The 19,215-nt window shown below is 41.1% G+C and overlaps 1 protein-coding gene across 1 annotated transcript in view; it reads right to left on the bottom strand.

Moving 5' to 3' along the window:
• atp8b1 (ATPase phospholipid transporting 8B1) overlaps positions 1-19,215 on the bottom strand; it is a 32,292-nt gene that overhangs the window by 5,419 nt on the left and 7,658 nt on the right. Inside the window, exons 2-27 of the mRNA XM_070850025.1 lie at positions 16,420-16,599; positions 16,021-16,118; positions 12,858-12,971; positions 12,657-12,755; positions 12,391-12,452; positions 12,127-12,199; positions 11,973-12,043; positions 11,333-11,415; positions 9,728-9,886; positions 8,853-8,941; positions 8,557-8,747; positions 8,328-8,412; positions 7,148-7,271; positions 6,385-6,428; positions 5,776-5,932; positions 5,356-5,544; positions 4,715-4,827; positions 4,397-4,561; positions 3,830-3,941; positions 3,499-3,574; positions 2,780-2,912; positions 2,520-2,648; positions 2,287-2,443; positions 1,956-2,179; positions 786-869; positions 447-692 (exon numbers count right to left, since the gene is read on the bottom strand). Coding sequence (XP_070706126.1) covers positions 447-692; positions 786-869; positions 1,956-2,179; positions 2,287-2,443; positions 2,520-2,648; positions 2,780-2,912; positions 3,499-3,574; positions 3,830-3,941; positions 4,397-4,561; positions 4,715-4,827; positions 5,356-5,544; positions 5,776-5,932; positions 6,385-6,428; positions 7,148-7,271; positions 8,328-8,412; positions 8,557-8,747; positions 8,853-8,941; positions 9,728-9,886; positions 11,333-11,415; positions 11,973-12,043; positions 12,127-12,199; positions 12,391-12,452; positions 12,657-12,755; positions 12,858-12,971; positions 16,021-16,118; positions 16,420-16,582 — 3,240 coding nt within the window. The 5' untranslated portion in view covers positions 16,583-16,599. The remainder of the gene's footprint in view (positions 1-446; positions 693-785; positions 870-1,955; positions 2,180-2,286; positions 2,444-2,519; positions 2,649-2,779; positions 2,913-3,498; positions 3,575-3,829; positions 3,942-4,396; positions 4,562-4,714; positions 4,828-5,355; positions 5,545-5,775; positions 5,933-6,384; positions 6,429-7,147; positions 7,272-8,327; positions 8,413-8,556; positions 8,748-8,852; positions 8,942-9,727; positions 9,887-11,332; positions 11,416-11,972; positions 12,044-12,126; positions 12,200-12,390; positions 12,453-12,656; positions 12,756-12,857; positions 12,972-16,020; positions 16,119-16,419; positions 16,600-19,215) is intronic.

The following is a 19,215-nucleotide window of genomic DNA, read 5'->3' as shown; positions in this document are numbered from 1 at the left end:
TATATATGCATCACAGCTGAGGCAAATGAGGGATTATTATAGAGTTCCCAAAGGCTTAATTATGTTTCAACTCCACTTTAGGTCATAAAAACTGTCATCCATGTCACAATTATTCAACCCCCACATAATATTGTTAAATCTTTCTATCTTAACAAAATATACTGTTACACAGAAATACTACATCATGCATTTTCTGTGTTGATTTTATGCATCACTCAACTCAAAGAAGTCATCCACAGCAGAACCTTGCTCTTTGAAAAAAAGTTTAATTGATAAATCCTTAAAATCTTTGGGGGGTTGAATATTTCTGATTGCAACTGTATGAACCCATATATTCATATTTAGTTACTCAAAGCTAATATACTTCCATTCATGAAGAAAGAAGCATTCAGCTTTATTGAAAATAAGCCCCATCCCCAAAAAGTTAACAGGAACGTGTGACTAACCTGCAGGTTGACTGTAAAAACGAGTGATGAGGCGGTTACAACAGCAAAGGACTGGTAGTCGGAGGGGGCCTCTCCGTCCTGCCCCATGGTCTGCAGGAAGGCTCCATAGGGGATGAAGAAGATGATGAGCGATGCAAAGATGCCGTGGAACAAGCTGATGAAGAAGTTCTTGTAGTTAAACAACGCCCCCTGCTGGCCGAGCAGGTAGAGTTTGGGGAATTTCAGGCTCAGTTTGTCATTTACATCCTGCAGTGGGTGGAGGAGGAGGAAGAGGAAGAGGATGAATCAGGATCAGTCTTTATATTACGTTTCTGTGCCAACTGCAAAGCCCGTGTTTACCTGGTCAAGAAGTCCAACTAGCAGGACAGGCAGGCTGCTGTAGCAGAGATTGTAGAGAGTGATGAACCAGTCTTCATAGGCGACCTGCATACAGGGAAACCAATATTCAGTGTCTGTTATGTGTCAGTCCCTGATCAGTGATTATCTTGAGACTGGTCAAGAGCAAGTTCTGACTGGTCAGGATCCAACGGATAATCGATCTCAGAGGTGTATCTGTCTCAGTGTGAAAATCAGTGATTTTTATCGTGTCAGCTTTAGATTTTTTGATATTAGTAGTGGTGGTTTATTTTGTTTTAGTTTAAAATAAATCAGTAAAACTATTTACTGCCTTAATGGAGGCCTTTTTTAGGATTTGAGCAGGAAAGTTCATTTTTGACTGATCTTAAGGCTAATTCCCACCACCGGTGTCTGCTCACTTTCTGTCAGCACAGTGGCTGCCAGAGCTGATCGCCCCCACGCTAGTCTATGCTTTAAATCCCACCAGGAGCGCCGCGGTGCATCTCAGCAGCGGCTTGGTGCTCAACTGGGCTAAAGATATGCACCTCTTCTATTTTGGACGTCCGGAAGGTTTGTCTTGGATGTGGAAAAATACTCCCACTTTGACTTTAGCTGCTGGTTGACTGACTATAGCTTGTTTGGACACGGTAGAAGAATGAAAATCACAGGAAAAGGACCAAATCAACAAAATCTGAGCAAGTCAACTTATCAGCCACGCCAAACGCTCCACGCTGAGGACAGAGCAAAACGAGGCCACTGCCAGAACGCGACGCAGACGTCTCTGGTTGGATTTCGGGGTTAATCTTATTGGTCTTCACTGAGCCACCTCCATAACAGCATACTTTCAGAAAGTGGATTTTAAATTATTATTTGGCCAAACTATTTGTACACTATTGATGCCCAGATTGACAAGTCAAACTGTGGTTATGCAAAGTCCTCAAGGATTAATCATACTGATTTAATGACCCCATGATTTTTCCTCTACCTCCACCTAGAGGCCGCAATTTCAAGTAGACATAATCCAATTTTAATATTCCCATACTGATCACATTCATTAAACTCATTCAAGTTACATGTTAAAAAAAAAAAAAAAAAGAAAAATACATATTTGGACTGAATTGAGCCTCAGATCACATGACTTTGACCAGGACAACCGGTTTCCATGCTACGAACCTGTGAGGAGTATCCACTGAAGAAGGAGTACCAGAAGTGGACTAGCGTGAAGGCGAAGTTCTTGAAGAAGAAGAAGCGCAGGAACTTGCACATTCGGATGTAGGACCAGCGTCCGTGCACCAGCAGGAGGCGCTGCAGATAACAGAACTGAGCGAAGGCGTAGTCGCTGGACATGACAGCCTGCATCCCCTCCTGACCACTGATACCAACGCCAATGTCTGCAGCTGGAGGGCCGGAGGACAGGCAAAGAGATTAGAGCAGTTTCACTGGACCGTGGGACGTGCAGCAGAAAATGTGTCCTTTAACACGAGCAGTTCACTCATGTCCTTACTCTTGATCATGTTGACGTCATTGGCTCCGTCTCCGATGGACAACGTCACAGCTTTCTTGTACTTCTTCACCAGACTCACCACATTGGCCTTCTGTTTGGGTGTGACGCGACAGCAGATGACGGCCTCGCACTCGCAGGCCATGTCCACAAAGTCAATCTGTAGCAATATTCCACCATGTCTGTTATCATGTGAACCATCATGAGATGCAATTGTCTCACCTATTTAGTTGTACCTGTCTCATCTCCTTCTCCCAGTCATCCATCGGCTGTCCGTCCTGAGTGTTGCTGGGAGGCGGACGCTTTCCCAGACGACGAAGTTGCAAACGGCGGCGTTTCTTCTTCTTTTCATACAGAATTTCATTCTGAGATAAACAGAGTAAGAACAGAATAAATGAGCACAATCCACAATGTCGCCTGGTTGTTTCACATGGCTGCGTTTCTAAATACCAGAAATTCTTCATCATTTCACAACAGTGTTAATTTTGGAACTCACCAGCCATCCTCCGGTGATGATGAGGGCGTTTTTGCCAGGCTCGGGGAAGAAAGGGTCAGCAGGTTTCTTTTTGCCTCCACGGAGAACCGGAGGCTGGTTTCTCCTGTTGGCCTGACGGAGCCTCAGCTTCTCACTGGAGACACGGTGACAGACAGAACGTTACACAATGGGACAGGCTTAGATCCGCCCGTGCAGTTGTAGCCAAGATGTTGAGGTGAGACATAGGAAAGGTTGAACTTGTGTGCAAATTAAGGAAGGAGAGTCAGGTCGATTTGACCAGTGATGAATAAAAATATGCTTTATGATTCCATACAAGAGCAGGAAACAAAGCTGTCTTCTAGTGTTGTACAGTAAATGTTTAGTTCTTGTGATAAAACCGTTCAAATGTTTCTGTGACAGGCAAAAATCTAACAAAAGAAAAGTGACTCATGTTTCAGTTACATTACAATATCTAGCCCAAACTAGCTAGCATTAGCTTACATTAGCAGCAGAAGTCCTGAGTGTACAGCGCCGATTAATTTAAGGAAAGGTTCAGATTTTATTTCCATTTTAACACAATACTTCCATATAAGACCAAACAAAACTTTATTGATCCAAGGAGGGACAGACAGCATGACAGGAAATTAACTTCAACTGAGGTGTAGGGATCAGTGCATGTTATATTATATTATATTACATTACATTATTATATATTAGGCGGTGACATTTTAATCGCTTACTTGATGTCTTCTCCGTAGTGTATGTGCATGTCGTCTGTCAGAAGTGAACATGAAAACCCGATGTTCTCTGCCGTTTCTGAGGGAAAAAGATAACGCACGTTCAGAACAGAGAAAACATGGCAGAGGTCTTTAATTAGCAATTCTAGTTCTTAAAATGTTTGGATCAGATGATTCTGATGATTAAATGCCACCCAAGAGGGAGACTTTGAAATCGTATTTCCAACCTTTAGTTCTTTAGTGCTTTACTTAAGTGCTTCTTATTTGCCTTGTTGCGACATTGTTACAGGTCAAACAACAGTATGCCTCCTCTGTAGTCTGAGATCATCTTTACCTTTCTTATCTCCAGTCAGGACCCAGATCTTGATGTCAGCCTTGGCCAGTTTGGCGATGGTCTCTGGCACTCCGTCCTGCAATTTGTCCTCGATGGCTGTTGCCCCGATTAGCTGGACAGAGGGACACAGGGATCGTCAGCCATATGTAAGCTGCTGTGTTTAACTTTTGCAGATGTTCATCAAAAAATGCCCAGTAAAGGGCTTCAAACTGTTCTTTAATTGGATTTTTTATAGAGCATTTCACTTGTTTCTCTGGTGTTGAGGACAGAACATTAAAGCGAAAAAACAAAGAGCTGCTGGCTTCCCAACTTACACTGTTTAAACAATTCTATGGTTTAGTAAACAACTTCAACAGCTTAGACACTATTCTGTTGTATGATTTCTACTGATCTTCTCAATTCCAGATTTGACTTGTGTGCCTCTAACCCTTCCTGTTTTCCTAATAAATCCTGAGCATGTCCATGCTGCAACGCCACAGTTTCCCACTGACAGCCAATGTTTTGTTATGCATGCAAGTTCTTCCTTGTTTCATTTGTCACACTAAAGTGGAGTTGTTTTCCACTCACCATCAGGTCGTTTTCGATCTGCTCGTAGACACGGTCAAGGGCATCTTCTCTGTTGACCATGGTTACCTGGGCTTCTTTGTGTTTCCTGGACCAGGCTTCCCACTCGGCTGCGCTGATGTCTTTGTAAGACAAGCACAGCGTCCGCAAGGTGGCGTTGGCAAAGACCTGAAGCACAAAACACATGCAGTGTTTCCTTCCACAGAACCAAGAGAAAAAAATATGCATGCCTCATACTTGCACGTCATCGTTTCTACGTATGCCTGCTGTGCCAACACACACAGTATGCAGCAGTGAAACAATAAAGCTATGTGAACTCACTTCCAGAGCTGTTTCTGTACTTTCTTTGTGCCGAGAGTTCGGGGAGAGTCGCTCGTAGATGACAGTGTCAGCTCCTTTACAGTAGAGACGAATACGACCATCAGGAAACTTCACTAAGAGATGAGAGACAGAAAGCCAGGGGATCAGAGGTGGGGCAGAGTCACAAGTAACTCTTAAGCCTCGCCTATTAATTCTTCAGTCAAGTGCCAAGTCAAGACCGGTCCTAAACTTTATGGTTAAAGCTCTAAAGTCAAGGTGGACCACTGGCTCTTACGAAATAAATCTAACCAGTATAATACAACAGGTCTCAAGTGTACAGCTGTATGTGGGATCAAGTCAAAATAAACTGCAGTATTGATGTGCTTAATAGTTTTTGAACAACACTGGAGCTGTATGGCTCAGAGTAAGAACATTTATCAGGCTTTAACTAGAGAGGCAATGCAAGTCCTGTGGGCAATTAACTGTTTTTAGTATTTCCTTTATGACTAACTTATTTTATTGAATGTTTTTGTGTGCAGTGACTGCAGTTCCTTTGTAAATATGTTAACATTTAGTTAAGAAACATAGAAATGATAGAAGCAGTTACATGCTAGCTACTGAAAACCTGCCATTATAAATATTGTTTGTGTGTGCACTCGTACGTATGATAGACATGCGCTTCCGGTCAGAGTTGAAGTCAAGCAGCGCCAACATTTCATAGGTATTCTCCTGCTCCATCTCCCTGATGGTGATGGTGTCCTGTGTACGAGACAGAAACACGTAGCCAAAGTTCCTGGCTGCCGTCACCAGGGCGCCCTCATCGGGAGATGCCGCCTGGTACGCCAGTTCACCTACAAGGAAGATATGAATCCATAAATGGATGTCATGCTCAATGCAATGCCTGCACTTACTTTACTTTTATAGTAACGCACCCTTTTGTGCACAGTTATGCGAGTCAATGATAATGTCAAAAATATTACTTAATTCAGCTTGAACTGATTGACAGGTGCAGCAGCCTATCAGTCAGCCGTGGTACAGACCACACATTAGCTCCACTCAGGTTTCTGTGATCGTAGGATTACCGTCTTTGTTGTCCACCATGACAGTGTGGCAGAGGGAGAGCAGTTTGAAGAACTCTGAAGCTTCTTTATCCTTCCCAGATCGTACGCAGTTAACCAGGGAATGATCCATGAACTGGAACTTTCTGTCAGCGAGCCTGTTCCAGCTCCAGTCCACCGGCTGGACAGAGGAGGAGGAAAACAAATGGTTTAGAGAACTACAGCAGAAGTGATGTAATCATTCAGGCGAGTTAAGTAGTTCACTGATCAAAATCAAGTGAGAAGCTCTATTTCTATACATCACATGGGTTAGAGAATTATAGTATTTATCAACTTTGATATTTCTTAAACATTTAAAATCTATTGTACATATTACTTCTTTGAGTCAGCATGCTTTGCTGATCCTTAATAACTCTCTCTATGTTGGATACAAAAAGGCTGATACTTTATCTGTTGAACAACATTAACTTAATGATTCAGAGTAGGTGTCACTTTCTTTCGGTTTAGAATTAAATATAATGCGTCATTTTTCTTCTGCAAATGAAATATCCAATAAATTATGTGTTTTACATGTGAATCATCTCCTTTTGGAGCTCAAAGCATCTTGTAAAGTGACGATATTTGATATTTTACCTGTCCTCTGTCCAGCACCACTCCCTGAGCAGTGGTCGGTTCACCTGTGGAAAGGAGAGCAGAATCTTTGAGTGACAAAGCTGCACAATGGCAATAAAGCAAGTCCCAACTGTAAAAACTAAACTACTAACCGCTAAAAGAGCACACACAGACAGTGGCAAAGGAGGAGCATCGGTTTCTTTGAGTCTGCATTTGTTTCTTTCCTTTGTAAAGTACTTTGGAACTCTGTCACAGTAGTGAGGCCATTTGCAAACTTTGTACATATTATTTGTTCTGCTCTTATCTAAACAGAATTTCTTCCTGCTGCAGTTTCCCCAAAGGGCTCATTAAGGCAAATTTTTTTTGTCTCTGATAACACAATGCTGTCAACATGTACAGACAGAGAAAAGACACAAGCCCCTCAGTTGCTGCAGAAACTGCTTGTTTGTGTACAACATGGGTTTCAGGTTTAAATCCTGCATATTCAAGTGCACTGCTGATGTTTTTGATGCAAAACGCAGCAGGTGTCACTCCTTTTTTTCCCCTCTTCACCGCCACAAGCACCATTCTTCTTCCTCAGGTTATTTAACTAACCTGGGAAGGTGAATCCACCCATCAAGGCCATAGGTAAAGAACACCTCTGAATAAGGCACTAATACTGCCACGATAGAGTCTCAGTTTTTGATTTTGGGTTGAACTATCCCTTTAAAACGTTAAACCTACTGAAATGTCAAACAGTACTTTGTTTTATTGAAGTTTTGAGTGAAATAAATCAGATCTGTACCGTAGCTGCGTCCAGCGATGGTGCACTTCTTGAATTGCATGATGTTCTGTGTCAGAGTTCCTGTCTTGTCTGAGAAGATGTACTCGATCTGACCGAGCTGCTCATTCAGGGTGGTGGTTCGAGCCTGAACAGGGGCCAGAAAATATTTAACCAAAAGTGCAAAATGATGCAGCGGGAAAAGATATTACTGCTAATCAAACTGCATCCTACAGTTTTTAATCTCTGAACAGAATGCTCAGTTGTCATTACATCACCACAATACTGACCTTTGGGCACATAATTGCAAGCAGCTGAATATATAGAAAAACTGCTGATGAAGACCATCAGGTACAGTTAAAAGCGCCATTTCTTATTTGGATTTCATTATTAATCATGGGATATGTATTTTAGTTGTAACAGTCAGCAACTGTTCTAACCGCCCTTAATAAAATCTTTAAAACAAAAAAGCTCTAGAAAAATTGTGCTTTGAATTAAGATTAAGATGTGCAATAAAGAATACATGAATATGAACATCTATAATAATGACTTACGGTGTTCTTACTTGCCTGAATGCAGTTAAAGTACATATAGCACTTTCTATTTTTAGCATGTAGCATTATATTTTCTTAGTATTCTAAAACACTGATTATAGCCTTTTCATTGTGAAGTAAAACTCAAACTGCAGACTAGTTAAACTACTAAAATATAACACTTAGCATCTGTAAAAACGTAAAAATAAATCTGCAATAATGTTTTTGTCTCACTATATATTTAAAAAAGTGAAATAAAACAAATCATCTGCATCACATCTACAGTTCAGGAAGATTATTCACTTCCTGTTCTTGCACTTGTTGTCTGGTTGTATTTTCCTGAGAAACAACTTCAACTGCACATGAAGATGTCTCGTTTACAGCTCCTGACTGAGAAGGAACCAAAGAGTTCCAGATGTGGTCATGTGTACTTAGTTTCGGTCATGGTATAGTGAATAATGATGGAAGTCTAAAGACTGAAACACTGTTAAATAGGGATTCTTTGGGGTGGACCTCCATCAGTACGCCTACAGGAAGAACCACTCCACTGATGATGCCATTTCATCAACAGTCCACACAGTTGAAAAGTAAGAAATTCTCAGAGTCAGGTGTTTTACATTCAGAATAAAGTCAGGAAGCTAAATAGAATTCTAAAAGCAGCTGTAACGTACCTTGGCTGGTGTGTCCTTCTCTGAGAAATACATCTGCAGGTCCCAGTTGATGAACTTACTCTGGCCCAGACGAATCACCTCCACACTGAACACAAAGAAGACAAACAGGCTTCATGACAAGTTGTTTTGTGATTCTTTTAAATTTAGAATGTAGCAAAAACCCATCCACTTTTTCACAAAAAGGCTAAATATGTGAGAGACCCAAATATGAGGGTGCTGTTTTACTGACCTGACATATAGTGAAATGGGCACCATGGTGTTGAGGACGATGATGTATCCCCAGAAGCTGAGGAAGCCTCTGTGGGACGCATCCTGGTTTTTGCCATCGTACAGATACCAGGCATTAGAGCCAATCTCCTCATACCAGAAGGTGTGACCGATGGCCAGACCTGCCGACACCAGGGCGAGCAGCACGAAGATCTACAGAAACAGTTACACAATAAAAGACCCAAAGATATAAGCTGTTTTTTCATGTAACTTGTCATTTAAAAAAAAAAAAAAAAAAATAGCCTGACTCAAACTTACGGTGTAAACCATATAGTTCATCAGTTCATCAATTTTGGTTCTCTTGAATCTCGTCTTCCCACCGTTCCTCATGATTTTGGTGTCAGATCCTGCAGTGACATCAAAATGGTGAATGCTAGCTATTGCCGTCTGTCATTAGACATCATTAATTTGGTACCGTTGAGAAGTTCATGTTGACTTGCGCTGCAACTATTTTAATTTTCTTAGTTGACAAACTGTTCAGTCTATAAATGTCGGAAGATAATGACAAATGCTGAGGCACATCTTCAAATGTCTTCTTTTGTCCAACTAACAGCCCACGACCCAGAGATGTTTGGTTTATCATGGGAGACAAATAAGGTGCAGCACATCCTCATGCTGGAGAAGCTTTTTTTGGCATTTTTGCTTAAAGAATTATCTAAATAACTGATGAATTACCAAAACTAATTCATTTTCTGTTGGTCTTCAAAACATTTGTAGTCGACCAATGGATTTAGCTCAAATGTGGATTTCCTTGCATCAGATGACTTCTAATCCATCTGTAATACAAAGACCAACTATTACAGGAAATGTATGCATGAGCCCTCCAAAGGTAATGTCATTTATCCATGTCTTCAATATGCACCATCAGTAATGAAATAAACTTTTCACTAGTCCCCGGGCGTGTGGGGATATTGACGAGTCCCCGGGGAGCAAGATGGCTGCCTCCATGAGACTACGGGTTGCTGTGGGGAAGGCTGTTGTGTGTGTGCGTATACACCAAACAGCAGTACAGAATATGTGGCTTTCTTGGAGTCTCTGGATGGTATCCTGGAAGGGAACTCCATAGTTCTACTGGGAGACGGACGGACGATTTCTGAGCTCTGCAGCAATATCATGCAGTCGAGGCTTCATACCTGCGAAGATGACCAGCCCATGACACTCCTCCGTGTTCCTAATCTTGCAGCCTCGTAGCAGCATGTTATCCAGGTCCAGAGGGTAGCGCTCCCTCTGCCACAGCATCGTTCCTATGAACTTGTCCAGGCGGTTGTTCGGCTCTTCACACTCGATCAGAGCTTCAGGCAAGAAGAAAGGACATGAGGAGGGATTTAATTAGTCAAAAAATAAGAACTAGTCACATCAGTGAAAATCTTCCTCTCAGTAACTTTCATGACAGTTGGTCAGTAGTTGAGAGACTTTGCTAAATCAAAGACTAAACAATGTTAAAAAGTAACCATAAAGGGTTAATGTTTTTGGACAATTTATACCTAACCTTGTCTGAAAAGGACAATTTTGACGGGTAATGCAGGATTTAATATGTTGGTCATATGGGCAGAAATTCTGACGAGGAAGTGGACGCTTTCCTCAAAGCTCCTAAAAACGCTCTTTTTTTCCAACAACGCATCATATGATGTAACATAAGGGAGCAGCTGTCCGCTGCAGCAGTAAACCTGGGCCCTACTTTTACATACTTTGGGTTTGAAATGACTAGCAGGCACACAAAGTTTTGGAATTGGTCCGGTAGCTTCTTCCCCACAGCAATCAGACTGCTGACAGACAGCATGTAAACAGTGACTTTTTACCTCAGTATGTGGATTGCTTTTAATGATGGCATTTTATTCTGCACTACCTATTGCACTGAATGTACTTTATAAATATTGCACTAAATGTTTTACTTGCTGGGGTTTTGTGCAAAATGCCATTTAGTTTTTGTATTGCACATAAAACTTACAGAGAAGTTGATAGATTGATTAAAAGGCTGCTTCAACAGGCTGCAATGTGCTACCACTAAGTGCTGGTTTTTGCCATCAACAGGATCTAATTGTTAGTCTCTGACAACATTACAGATACAGACCTGCAAGATCCTTTTTGTTTAACCAGGAACATTTGTTCTATCACTCTCTCCAAAACCACCAGACTCCATTCACAAAAACAGTAATTTTACCTTGGAGATCACAGGAGCTGCTCGTCTACCACTGCCTCCATCAGTGAGTTTCTTTGTCTTATTGTGTGACTTTCGTGCTTTAAGAGATTAGATCAGATCCAACGCAATATTTCTGTGATGCACAATAACTTGAACTAACCCATGAAGCATAGAGCATTTTTGTCAATGGAGTCTGGCAGCTTGAAAATGAAATCTTTAGAGTTAAGGATATTGGGGTTTGTAACCCTCTTGATGTTTGAGAATCTCTTGCATAAAATACAGTACACACTGCATAATGCCTGCACAAACACACTTCATTTCAATTCTTATCTGTGACTACTGCTGTTATCAGACTGCCTACCTGATTAATATTATTCATTGGCACGGAACCTAAATGTGCTGTACTGTTATTCCTTTTTATGTTGGTGAGGATTAAAAAAGGTTCTTCAGTTACGGTTATGATTACTGTTCCTCTCAATACACCTAGTTATTTCAAAAATTAGTTTATACATTTAAAACTACAATAATAATTATTTCATTTTGTGCTCAGGTGAGTCCCTATTAGAGTGATTCATTTAGATTTATGAACTGCGCTCACCATTAAACTCAGCCAGCTGACGTTCATGTTGCAGTTTCTCATCAGTCACTCTCAGTCCCATCTTAAATTTCAAGTTGGTCTCTCTGAGAAGGGAAAAAACAAGCTTACACAAAAGGCCTGAAAGCCATGAGGGAAGCCGAGTCATAGTTAAACAGAAGGATTTTAAAAAAAAAGCTGCTGTTCAGGACAACTTGGGCAGTTAAATAATGCTAATTTATGAAAGGAACTAATTCTCTGATGCACGTTGCATGCCACAGAGCTCAGAAAAAGAAAGGTGATGTCTGCTTCAGTTTAGCTGACATTTACTGTGAAATACTGTCATTAGAGACATCCATGCAGGTCCATTTGTTTGATTTCAAGGCGTTTCTCACTTCATGTCAGGAAATACGGTCACACTGGTCACATAGGCCAAACTTGCAGAGTGTTTTAGCTCTTAACACATTTACTCTCGTCATATCAGTAACAAATGTGTTGACTGAACTCTTGAGAAAACAGATCAAACCAGAACTTATCAGAGCAAAGAGTGCTGCTCCAGCAGTCACTCTGAATATGATAGTGTGTATAGGTATTACACTGAAGTGATGCAGGTTAAGGGTTTCTTTTTACATTTCTTCCGTAAGTAAAAGGTGAAGCGTCTTACCCATCAAGCTCAGCCGTTTCAACATAACATAAGCTGTTTGGGTTGGAGCTGGACAACAGCAGGATGTCAGCCTGAGGAGATAGACAGATACTGATATATTCATGTAACAGTGAATCTGTCAGTCAGATGGACTATGTGGGCCACATTATTATACCGGAATAAAGCTGTTCTTCTTTAGACGAACCACATCTCCAACCTCCAGGTCTCTCCACTTTGACTCTTGAAACCTGAGAGAGAGAGAGGCCCGATCACTTTTTCACAATAACATACGACGACATGAAAGTTTGGTAGCATTCACTTACTGGCAAACATTGTACAGCTACACAGCTCAAATATATCCATTATTCTTATGTTACATCTTACAGCTACTGGCCTGTTTTTAAACATGGTGTGATAAATCTATGTTCTTTGTTCTGACCTGCCATCCAGCAGGACCTCACACTTGCGGTTGTTGATCTCCTTGTCCATCCTGTGGCGCGCCTGGAAGAAAAACAATGAAAACGGAGGTCAGAGCAGAGAATGTAATATTACTAATATAAAATACATATAATCACACAACAATGTACTGTAGCTTGAATAGTAAGTCATTTATAGATCTATTTTTTCTTCCATTCAAAGACCTGCTAGCAAGAACCTGTGCTAGAGGAAGATCTGACAAAAAAAATTCTTAAGACGATGACTTACCAGATCGTCCACTAGGTCTTTAATGGCAGTGACTCCCAGCACCACGACCAGAGGAATCAATGTGGTGTACCAGGGCAGAGTGCTAATGTCAGGAATAACCTAACAATCAAACAAACAAACATTTGATGTCACTTTTTAGTTCTTCTTTCTTGGAAGCAGTGTAAATCAGAAGACAGGTGGTTAGTTCCTGTTGAGTCATACTTGTAGGATGAGCAGAGCCAGGAAGTAGAGGTTGGCAGCTCTCTTAAACTGTTCATACAGGTTCAGGGGGATGAAGGTGAGGACGTTGTACTTGTACGTCTTGATGGCGTTTCCCTGCAAAGGAGAAACACATGGCAGACAAAGATGAGCATGAGTCATGTAGGTTTGTCCTGCTCAACTGCAGACAGATCTTACACATGAAGATCAGTTTGCTGGTCATTAGGAGCAACACGTGTCACCTGTGGCTCCAGAGAAGCTTTTCAGAGAATAACCTGGATGTAGGTATCCATTATCTCATCTTGGGCTTAGACACTACAAATTTATTACAAAGTCTGTGTTACAAACGGGAAGCCACAAGCCATGGGTGCTCACAGGGAGGGTCTAATTTCAAGCACTTTTAAAACATTGCTTCTTGTGAGGTTAATTCACTATTGTCAAGCAATTCCTCTCCTTTGAAAATCAATGAATTTCAACTGTCTATGGTCAGGTATATAACCTCAATACTTGAAGTACTTAAGAATACTTCTAAAGTACTGGGACGTTACTGACTGAAGCAAACGTTTTATCAGTGTTTCTCTTAGTTAATTTAAAACAATCTGTCTGTCCAATGTGTGTTTATTATTCTCATTTCAACAGAATGTACAGGAAGCAAAGCAGCTGGGGATGAAAAAGTTGAAATAACCCTTAACTTCAGGAGACAAACTGGCCTCAGCAAATTTGTCCTGAATCAGCTGGTGTCGGTCCAGTTATCATGGTGTCAGTACTGAGGCAGTGCTGCATTACAGCCTGGTTTCCACTCAGTGGTGAGTCTTTCCCTGCCACAGTGTCTCTGAGCAAGACACTGAAGCCCTACCAGCTCCAGGTCAGCTCTGAGAGTTTGATTTCACTGAATAAGCTCAACTGTGCTGTATGGAGGCCAGTCTGCCTTCTACTTGATCCCAAAAGGTGTTAGCTAGGGTTAGCTGGCTAGGGCTGAGGCCATGGCTCTGTGTAGGCCATCTGGGCGAACCTCTCTTTATGGAGCTGGCTTTGTGCACACAGGCACTGTCATGTTGAAACAGGAAAGGAACAAACAGACTGTTGCCACACAGTTGGAGGCTCACTATTGGCTAAAATATCATGGGACTAAAACATGTTGTTAATGGAAAACGCTGGTAGTTTTGACATTGGTCCAGTAGATGACTTCAGCTGGCAACCAGGAAACAGACTGCATTTGTAGCAATGTAACCCTTTAATAACTGCGATAGACCAGCAACTCCTGTGTTCTGGTAAGTAACATTAGTTTTTGTCAAACGGTGGCTTAGTGAAGACCTACTGTATATAGGCTGGTTGGAACAAAAAGGATCTTACAGGTCCATCTCTACATAGATCTGTTCTGTAATATTGTATATATACACATGTATATTCTTGTTTGGCTGCTGCCAGCTGAGGCAATCTATTGGACCAAACATAGGGCCAAGGTTTAAAAATACCAGCTATACTTTAATATCTTTCCTCCATTAGAACTATGGGGCTTAGCCCAATCCAGGAAAAGGAGCTGTGTGTGTTTAAGTGTGTGGACGGGGATTATAGAATATTGCTTTGGTGAATTACAACTTTCTGGTCAGTGTCCTGGTTGACTGTGGAGGCAGTGGCCTAGTTTGTGGGGATTTCAGTAATGAGACAGAGCCGTATTTCATTATAGATAACCACCTGGCCTCTGTTCTGCAGCTGCAGAGTCCAGGCTATCACTGGTCAAACAGGCTAGCTAAGAAATACTCATCACCTTTTCTCCACCAGCATCCTGTTAGATCTAGGATGATAGCATAGTGGCGATTTCTTAAGTTGTTTCTAACATGTTCTGGTTACAGTCCCACTCAGTCTTACTGTGTAACATGTCTATTAGGGGGACACAGGTCAGCTCAGATGGACGATCAGGTTTCAGATTCTGACACGAAAACATTCCTCTGTTCACCGCTGCCACAGAAAGAAAGTCACACCAGCGAGTCTATGCATTTGATAGATCAGCTAGAGCATTAAATGATAGAAAAAGTACTTCAAATTATAGTTTTATCCATGCCTAGGGTATACTAACTTAACAAAAAAGGGACGAGAGAAGTGCAATGCACAAAAACTGAGAAAAATCATGGTCTAAAGTTGTCATTCACTCACATGCTTCCACCCCATCTTGCCTTTTATTTATCTACAATTTCATTCAAAAAAGGCAGAGTATGACATAGGCATAAATGGCTCTTAAAATATTTGAAACATGACCCATCAGCAGCTCAATGACTCAGCAGAAACAGAGGTGACAATAAAAGTTCCAGAAAAAGCTAGTGCGCTGCAAGTTAGAATTTCTCTTCTAAGGTGTTTTCAAGGTAAAGGGTGAACTTTGAAGCAGAGAATAGGTCGGTTGTACAAAGTGTTGTTTTTATGAACCAACCATGACAAATTACCTCTGATGCAAATGTTTTTTATTTTTGATCGACTTAGACACTGCACTACCCAACCATGAACGACTACCACAAAATATCTGGTTCTGAGTTTAGGCCAAATGTTTGGATGATTTCCCGGCATGAAACTCTGCATGCAGAAACTTCACAGTGAATTACTGTATAATAAAATATTAATATCAATGCTGCAATACTATCATATGATCTGATAGTCTAAAGTAAGGGTTGTTTTTCAAACTCGTCCTTGTTGACACAAGTGTTCGCTGGAAATTGTTAAATCCAGTGTTGAGGATTAGACGGTCCAGCAGAAACTTAGTCTTAGTATTTACTTTAGTATCTACTATTCTTGTCTGGCAGGTTTTAACATTTAACGGTATGACTTGTTAAGTCTTTCAATATCAGTCAGAATATCAGAGTTGCCTTAAACTGCATTACCCACATTGACAAAGTAACACGGACAAGAACTACCAGGAAATGTTCACTGTGATCAATTATGCCATTGATTCTCTACAGGCTGATTGTTATAGGAATTAAGTGAAACCAATGGCAGCCTTTGAGGAAGAGAAACTATCTACTGACTGTTGGATGCATGCAAAATGTCCTGCTCTTTGTCCAGGGTGTGTCAGCCATGCTCAGCTCTATGAGCACAGGATTAGTTTCTACCAGGACCAACAAGGTGGGGAGGTTTAGGCCCGTTCAGGCCATTAAATAGTAGTTTTATGTAAACTTACAGAATATCTGCTCTTCTTGATGCACAGGAAGACTTTTTTCTGAAACTCTGGCAAATGGTGATACGGTCGGTCATTGGCTTTTACTTTCCATCCCATTTCTGAAAAAGACAATTAAAAAAAAAATGTGACATGTACAGTAAAGAACAAATAATGAATACATCAACTAAATCAGACAGCTTCTAGAGCTGTATTTTGTCTCTTAATGGAGCTAAGCTAGCAGTTTCCAACTGCTTCCAGTATTTGTGCTAAGCTAGGCTAAACACATTCTGGACCTCAACAAAAAAACAAGCGTATCCATCTTCTAATCTGTCTCTAGGAAAATCCCCTTTTGTCAGCCATCTTTCTCAAATAGAGTGATCTCAAAATAACGTCATTATTTGTATGTCTTTAGTGACTCACCGCTGGTTCTAGCTTCCACCGGGGCATGTGGGGCTTCTAGTGGCCCTTCTGGTTCCCCATCAGAGCTTGCTTCCAATTCATCATCCGTCTCATCGTCACTGTACGGCATGACCTCATCATCAGGCCCTAGGGAACCCTGGGAGTCTGCACGCCGCCGACTCATCTTCGCACCTCAGGTATCTGAGACAAGACAAGCTTCAGTTGATCATTAAACGAAACAAGTAATTCATAATTCTACATCACAAATGGAGGGGGGGAGCGGCTGCATCCCACAAAGCCAATAATCTTCAGTCACTTTGCTAGTATGGCTCTAGGGATGGTCATGTTAGTTGGTTGGCTCACTGTCAGATTTTGGGCCAGTGCAAACAACTTTGATTTATAACCAAATACCTGCCAAACTAATGACAATTGGTCTCAGCTGTATTTTCTATCCATTGGTAATCAGGAAATGTTTAGCGTGCTAATATGCGAAACTAAAATGAGTGAACATGCCAAACATGTTATCTACTCAAGCTCGGCAGGTTTGCCTCATCATCGCAAGTATTACAGCAGCATGCCAACAAAGTAAACAAATGAATCAGCAGATTCATTTGTTTGCCTCAGATGTCCAGGAGGAAGACAGAAATGCCGAAGACAAAACAAAAGACAGTCAGCTACTGGCTGCAACACTGCTATTAATTCCAAACACATTTGACACACCCTGACTTTGTACTTTTAAGAAGACTGTCATGTAAGAGCATAGGCAGAGAAAGGATGCAGATAAATCAGGAAAGGAGGATGATCATTAAAAAAAATCATTAAGTTAACCTGCATGTCTGACTGCAGCAGACAGACCAGTTAAACTCAAGTCTGCTGGAATAGGAATGCTTTATAGCGTTTTAAATGAGGAAAATTCACAAAAACGTAACCATCTTGATGTAGTGTGTACAGCCATGAATACTCTGTACACAGATACGAAAATAAAGAGCTGCAGTTCAGGTGTGATTTGTCAGGTGGGTTGCTGCCAAACCTCCTGTTGTAATACTGTGCGTGTGATGACATTGCCGTGGGCGTTTGTGTGTTCAAGTGTCATGTAATGGATCGATATGCATGTGACACTGAGGGATGTGACCACGCCCTCCTAATCATAGCCTCCTTCTACTCAGGACTCATTTACTCTGTTTAATCTTTGGGCAGGTTTCCCAAACTTTTTTTTTTGATTCTGGGATAGAAATTAACAGGATGAACCCATATTTTTTCTGAAGTGATCATTCATACAATCGCAGATTATGACCTTTTAAAAAGTTTATTTGTACGGTAAAATGGAATTATGATAGACGCATAAACACAGCATATGAAAAGACCACAACCAACAATGAATGTATTCTGCCAACAATGATTGTGGGTATCCGAAGATTAATATCTTATCCCGGTGTGCCAAAGAGTTCCACTGTTGCCAAAGACCTATTAAAACACATCAGTGAGCCACACCATTCCTTTACAGGCCTTTTGCACAGCAGGCATTTTGACTTGTCATAGGAAAAGCACAGGTGTTACTGCTAACATTAACAATGACTCTGTTGTGACAATAAACCAGCACGCACAATGTGCCAGTACCCAGAAACTAAAGCAGCTGAATGGAATCCAGCCCTCATTTGTTTGCTTATTTACACCTGATCTTTTCCTACAAGTCAAATTGTCCTCTGTGGAAAAGGCCTATTACTATAAACACACACACAGTAGTTGGATCACACAGAACTTAAAACAACAGTGACATGTCAGATGAGGAAGATGTCATATGTTTTGCTGTTGTTTCCATTCTTCTCCTTCTGTTTACTACACTATAGGACACTACATTTCCACTGTAGATTAGGTAGGCAGTCAGTTCAAAGTTCATCTGACTGGTCAGTTTGATCACTGATTGCTCGATGGTTTTATGCGACGGGATCTTTCCAGTCAGTAACAGGCGAGGTACTTCATGTCCACAAGTCAGTGGCAAGCCACTCCATTCAGAGTTTCAAACTCCCTAGCCTGACACCATGGTGATGATCCCATCAAGACAAGTGAAGGATAAGATGGCAAGGCAAATTCATTTGTATAGCACCTTTCAGACACAAGGCAATTCAAAGGGCTTTACAGGGACATAAAACACAATAAAAGCAAGACACAGAAACAGTTAAAATTATTCCCTGTTATGTAGATAAACAACAGAATGTCTATGGATTGATAATTTTTGATCCCGTCTTGACAGACAACAGAGAACACTGTCTCATTGGAAATCCCTGAAGCATCCGCCTAACACCAACCTTGTGCCAAGTTTGGTTGGCGCTTCCCATCAGCTTAATGTTTAATGATGTGGAGAAGTCCATTAGCACAGAGCTGATGAAGGTTAATTAGTCTGGTTTCCAAGAACAAGAACACCTTCAGAGTGATCAATTGAGCCAAACAGACGACATCAGAACTCATATTTGTGAAATGGAGTTAGATGAAAGGAAGGAGTAGTTTAGTCGATACAACTTTACACTATATCTTGTAAAAAATACCACATGATTGAATGTTTATTACCCAGATACAGAAGCATGAAAAGCAGAAGCTTACCGCATGTCGCTGGCATGTCGAGCCATCTATGGTTAAACAGGTCAATATTAACACCAGCATCAATGCATTTTCGAAAAACACATTTAAGTGTTAGGTCTTGAAGCATTACTGGATGTTCAGAGCAAAAATAACAGTGTGGAAAATATCAAAACAAACAAAAAATACAATCTGTGTTGGTGTTGGTGTGTTGCTATAGCCTACCCGTAGTGTGATGATGAA

The sequence above is a fragment of the Pempheris klunzingeri genome, chromosome 19 (genome assembly GCF_042242105.1).
Source record: "Pempheris klunzingeri isolate RE-2024b chromosome 19, fPemKlu1.hap1, whole genome shotgun sequence".
Lineage (NCBI taxonomy): Eukaryota > Metazoa > Chordata > Actinopteri > Acropomatiformes > Pempheridae > Pempheris > Pempheris klunzingeri.
This window is presented reverse-complemented; position numbering and strand designations above follow the sequence as displayed.